General features: G+C 49.8%; 1 protein-coding gene across 1 annotated transcript; it reads left to right on the forward strand.

Moving 5' to 3' along the window:
* The first annotated feature begins 237 nt into the window (after window positions 1–237).
* Window positions 238–4,068, forward strand: TIMCC (TIM double twin CX3C motif chaperone). The gene is made up of 3 exons (XM_019647610.1): window positions 238–429; window positions 1,336–1,476; window positions 3,877–4,068. Exons 1-3 carry the CDS (start codon window positions 343–345, stop codon window positions 4,063–4,065), a joined length of 417 nt encoding a protein of 138 aa, XP_019503155.1. The 5' UTR covers window positions 238–342; the 3' UTR covers window positions 4,066–4,068.

Here is a 4,068-nt window from a genome sequence, read left to right on the forward strand (position 1 = left end):
GTTAATTACACGTATTAAATACCCTGTGTTAAGAATTTGAAGGAAGGGAGGGAAGTACGGAGGAGAGGCAGAAAGGCAGTCGCGGTGCGCGCAAGGTAGTGCGGAGATCAGGTGAAGAAGCCCTGCGCGGCCGCAGGCGGCCCTGGCGAGGTGCACACAGTGGGTGGGAGCTGGAGCGAACCGGAGGCGGGAGCGCGGCCGCCCAGCGTGCAGTTGCTTCTCTCGGACGCCAGGCGGCAGCGTGGGCCGGGAACGGACCTGCCGCGGTGCCTCGGGAAGCTGCGACGAGGGGGCGGGCCGGTGCGGAGAGTCCATGTTGGCCCCAGCGCGGCCGGGGTCGCCATGGCGGAGCTGCAGCAGCTCCGAGTGCAGGAGGCGGTGGACTCCATGGTGAAGAGTATCGAGAGAGAGAACATCCGGAAGATGCAGGTAGCGGTGCGGGCACCATCCGGGGGAAGCCCGGAATTCGCGGCCCCTTCCCACAGTCTCCGTGCTATGTCCCTCGCCACCGTCCCCCTCCACGCAGACCCCGGACGGGACGTCCCTGGGGTTGCTGCGGTGTCCTCGGAAGCAGGCCTTGCCCTGAGACAGAAAATCTGGAGCTTCGGCTGAGCGGATGAAATCTGTGCGCCCTCGCCACGTGCAAGGCCGTTTTCCACGCAGGCCAGCCCGAGGGGTGTGGGGGTGGGTTCCCGGACCAGGGTTAGAAAGTCCCTGGTGTGAGGCATTGGCCTCCCCGACTTCCCCTTTTTGTGCGACCCCTTCTGCAGGTGAGCAGCCCGAGGCCCAGAAAGATCATGGCCAAGGTGAAAGACCGGAAAGGCGAAAGCGCTCCGCCTCCTCAATGGCCAGGTCTCGCCCGGTTATTCGCTCCACTCAGCTCTGGTTTATATGCTGTTCTGCTTTGATTCCCCTAAATAGTTAGTGTCCTGCCTCCATAATGGGATTGTGGGTTTCTCTTCTAGTGCCCCCTTGAGTCACTAAGTAATGGATGCGTTGCCCCCGGGTGGAATGTAGATTACTAGGCTGCTGCCCTCTGAAACCCTGTGATATAGGCTCCTGGTTTTCAGAATTTGGCTTCATCTGACCCACCGCCAGCTTCCCCGTCCACCTGGCCTTCGAGGCAACAAGTGCCACTGAGCTAGCAGCAAGAAGGCCATGAAACACTCTGCAAGGCACTGAGGATAATTTTCCCATTCGTGGTCTTAAGGTCCTGATGTCTAGTCTAAGGAGAGGTGCAAATATAGACGCTCCTCCTAACCTCACTTGCACTCTGTGGTCATCTCTGTCCCCGGGGGCTTCCCTACCTAACCTCTCCTTGCCCTCCCTCCCCAGGGCCTCATGTTCCGGTGCAGCGCTGGCTGCTGTGAGGACAGCCAAGCGACCATGCAGCAGGTACACCAGTGCATTGAGCGCTGCCACGCACCTCTGGCTCAAGCCCAGGCCCTGGTGACCAGCGAGTTGGAGAAGTTCCAGGTGAGGAATATCCCAGACAGAGGACTCTCTAGCCCTTGATGTTGCTCTTTTGCAGAAGATGGTGTATTTATTACAAAACTCTTGGCTTTATTTAGTGCCTTGGTTCTGTTAACATTGGTTACAATGTTGTGATCAACCAATCTATTCAGGGTTTGAAATTTTGGACAAAATTCAGGTGATTGAGTGCTGTAAGTATTTCCCATAGAAACAATGAGTGACCAAGGGAGTTTGTGACCAAGAGTTTATGCTTTTTTTTTTCCATAGACACCAAATATATATACTGTATAGTACAAAGCTTTTTAAAACACATTAACTCATTCTTATAACAGCAGAATCGTCAGGAAAGTGGAATAGGCTAATCTTAAAAAAGTGCAGATTAGGGCCGGCCAAGTGGCTCATTGGTTAAGAGTTGGCTTGGGAGCACAAGCTCTGAGCAGCCGGGCCACCGATTTGGATCCCACATGAGGGCCAGTGACGCTGTGTCCTCTACAGCTAAGATGGTGAACAACAGCTCGACCTGGAGCTGGGCTGTTGTGAGTCGCTGGCCACAGCATAGGCTGCAGTCAGGCTACAGTGGGCTGCTGTGAGCTACCGCAAGTGGCCGGTAGCCAGCATGAGCCACTGTAAGCCGCCATGAGCCACTGTAAGCCGCCGTGAGCGGCTGTCCAATGGCCGGCAAGCGACTGCCTCACCTGGGAAGAGCGCAATGATCATACCAACATTGGCTAGTGAAGCGACGTCCTCCACAACTAGACTGAAGAACAAAAGGAGAGCAACTTGTCTGATCCCCTCCCCCAATTCCCCAATAAAATCTTCCAAAAAAATAAAAAAAGGTGCAGATTAGAGTAAGATCCTACCACCATTTTGTAACCCACCCAGCACTGCCCCTATTTGTTACACCCAGAGGGCATGTCACCAAAGAGCAGTCATTTATATGAAACATTATTATTGTTGACTCCAAGGTGTCTGCCTCCAGAGCCCCTCTGAGGTCACTAACAGCCCCCTCCCCGCATCCCTCTGGAGCAAATGGTAGCCACAACTTCATTTTACTCCCTTCCTCTAAATATACTTGTCTGGAACGTGGGGGGACCCAGGCCCACTTCTGAACCAAATTTTCATAGCCTAGGATTCTGTTCACAATGGAAAAATTAATGTGATACATTTTTATATTCTATATAAAATTCTTTAAAATTACTGGCACCATAAAAGAACAACAGCTCCAAGATCATGGAACTCCCAAGGGTTTTTTTGTTTATTTTGACACCTAATTTTATAAATAGGGTCTTTGAAATGTTGATTCTTGAATTGCTGTATAACTTTTCTCTTCCCATTCACTTTTCAGTCCTCTCCAATGAGACGTGCTCTCCCACAGTGCCAGAACTGCTCTTGCCATTCCCCTCCATGGGGCTAAATCCGGTGGTCATTTCTCATTCCTCATCTTACTTAACCCATCTGCATCAATGACACAGTGGATCACTCTCCCCGTCCTTGAAACACTTTATTCAGTTGGTCACCAGGATACCACACTCCTGGTTTTCCACCTCTCTCCCTGCCATCCTTTCATGGTCTCCCTTCCTGGCTTTTCCCCTCTAACCTCTGAACATTGGAGTGCCCAGGGCTGTCCTTGGACCTTTTCTCTTTTCTATCTATTTCTCTAGTCTCATAGGTATAATCTCATCTATATGCTGACAACTCCTACATTTATATCTCAAGGCCAACATCACTCCTGGTCTCCAAATTCATACATCTGTTGTGTCAACATCTCACTTGTTTATTTTGTTGGTCTCTCTTTCCTCAGTGGAATATAAGTTCAGTGAGGGCAAGAATGTTATGCTTGACTCATTACTGTATTTCCCAACATTAAGAAGAGTACCTGGCACATAGGAGATACTCAGTAAAAAAGTGTTGTATTGAGTGTTTTTCTGTAATAAGGACAGACATTAAAAGAATCAAGATGTTGGTAAGTCTTTCTGTAATTGAGTAACTGGCCTCAAATTATTTCCTGGAAGCGGCTCCTGTACAATCTATTGTCATTCACCTGCTTTCTAGTAATGCTTTGTCTGGGCCCTCCTGGTGCCACCCTCTGTTTCAATCAGAATAATCTTGGTTAATGGCACTGTAGTGTCCCTTTAACTAATAAGGTAATACATGTCAAGCCAAAACACAGCAGGGTCTCGAATAACATCATTTTGTTCTATCATTGGTGAGATAGCATAGGAACTAAACTCTTTTATATATCAATTAGTCTGTGGTAAATTTGGTTTCGTTATATGTTGTTTCGCCACAGTTCCAAGAACCTGTTGATGACATTAAGTGAGGACTTACTGCATGTAACCCTGGGCCTGGCATATGATAAGCACTCGGTAAATGAAGGCTCTGCTCTCTTCCTTCTTGCCACAGGACCGCCTGGCCCGGTGCACCATGCATTGCAACGACAAAGCCAAAGATTCAATAGATGCAGGGAGAAAAGAGCTTCAGGTGAAGCAGCAGCTGGAGAGTTGTGTGACCAAGTGTGTGGATGACCATATGAACCTCATTCCAACCATGACCAGGAAGATGAAGGAGTCGCTCGCATCCATTCAGAAATAAAAG

This window comes from Hipposideros armiger, unplaced genomic scaffold (assembly GCF_001890085.2).
Source record: "Hipposideros armiger isolate ML-2016 unplaced genomic scaffold, ASM189008v1 scaffold_114, whole genome shotgun sequence".
Classification (NCBI taxonomy): Eukaryota; Metazoa; Chordata; class Mammalia; order Chiroptera; family Hipposideridae; genus Hipposideros; species Hipposideros armiger.

Bases quoted from the DNA above. Each gene is read 5' to 3' on its own strand.
- TIMCC (XM_019647610.1), top strand. From the start codon at position 343: ATGGCGGAGCTGCAGCAGCTCCGAGTGCAGGAGGCGGTGGACTCCATG. The intron at 430-1,335 runs GTAGCGGTGCGG...CTCCCTCCCCAG, and splicing joins AGAACATCCGGAAGATGCAG to GGCCTCATGTTCCGGTGCAG. The intron at 1,477-3,876 runs GTGAGGAATATC...TTCTTGCCACAG, and splicing joins GCGAGTTGGAGAAGTTCCAG to GACCGCCTGGCCCGGTGCAC.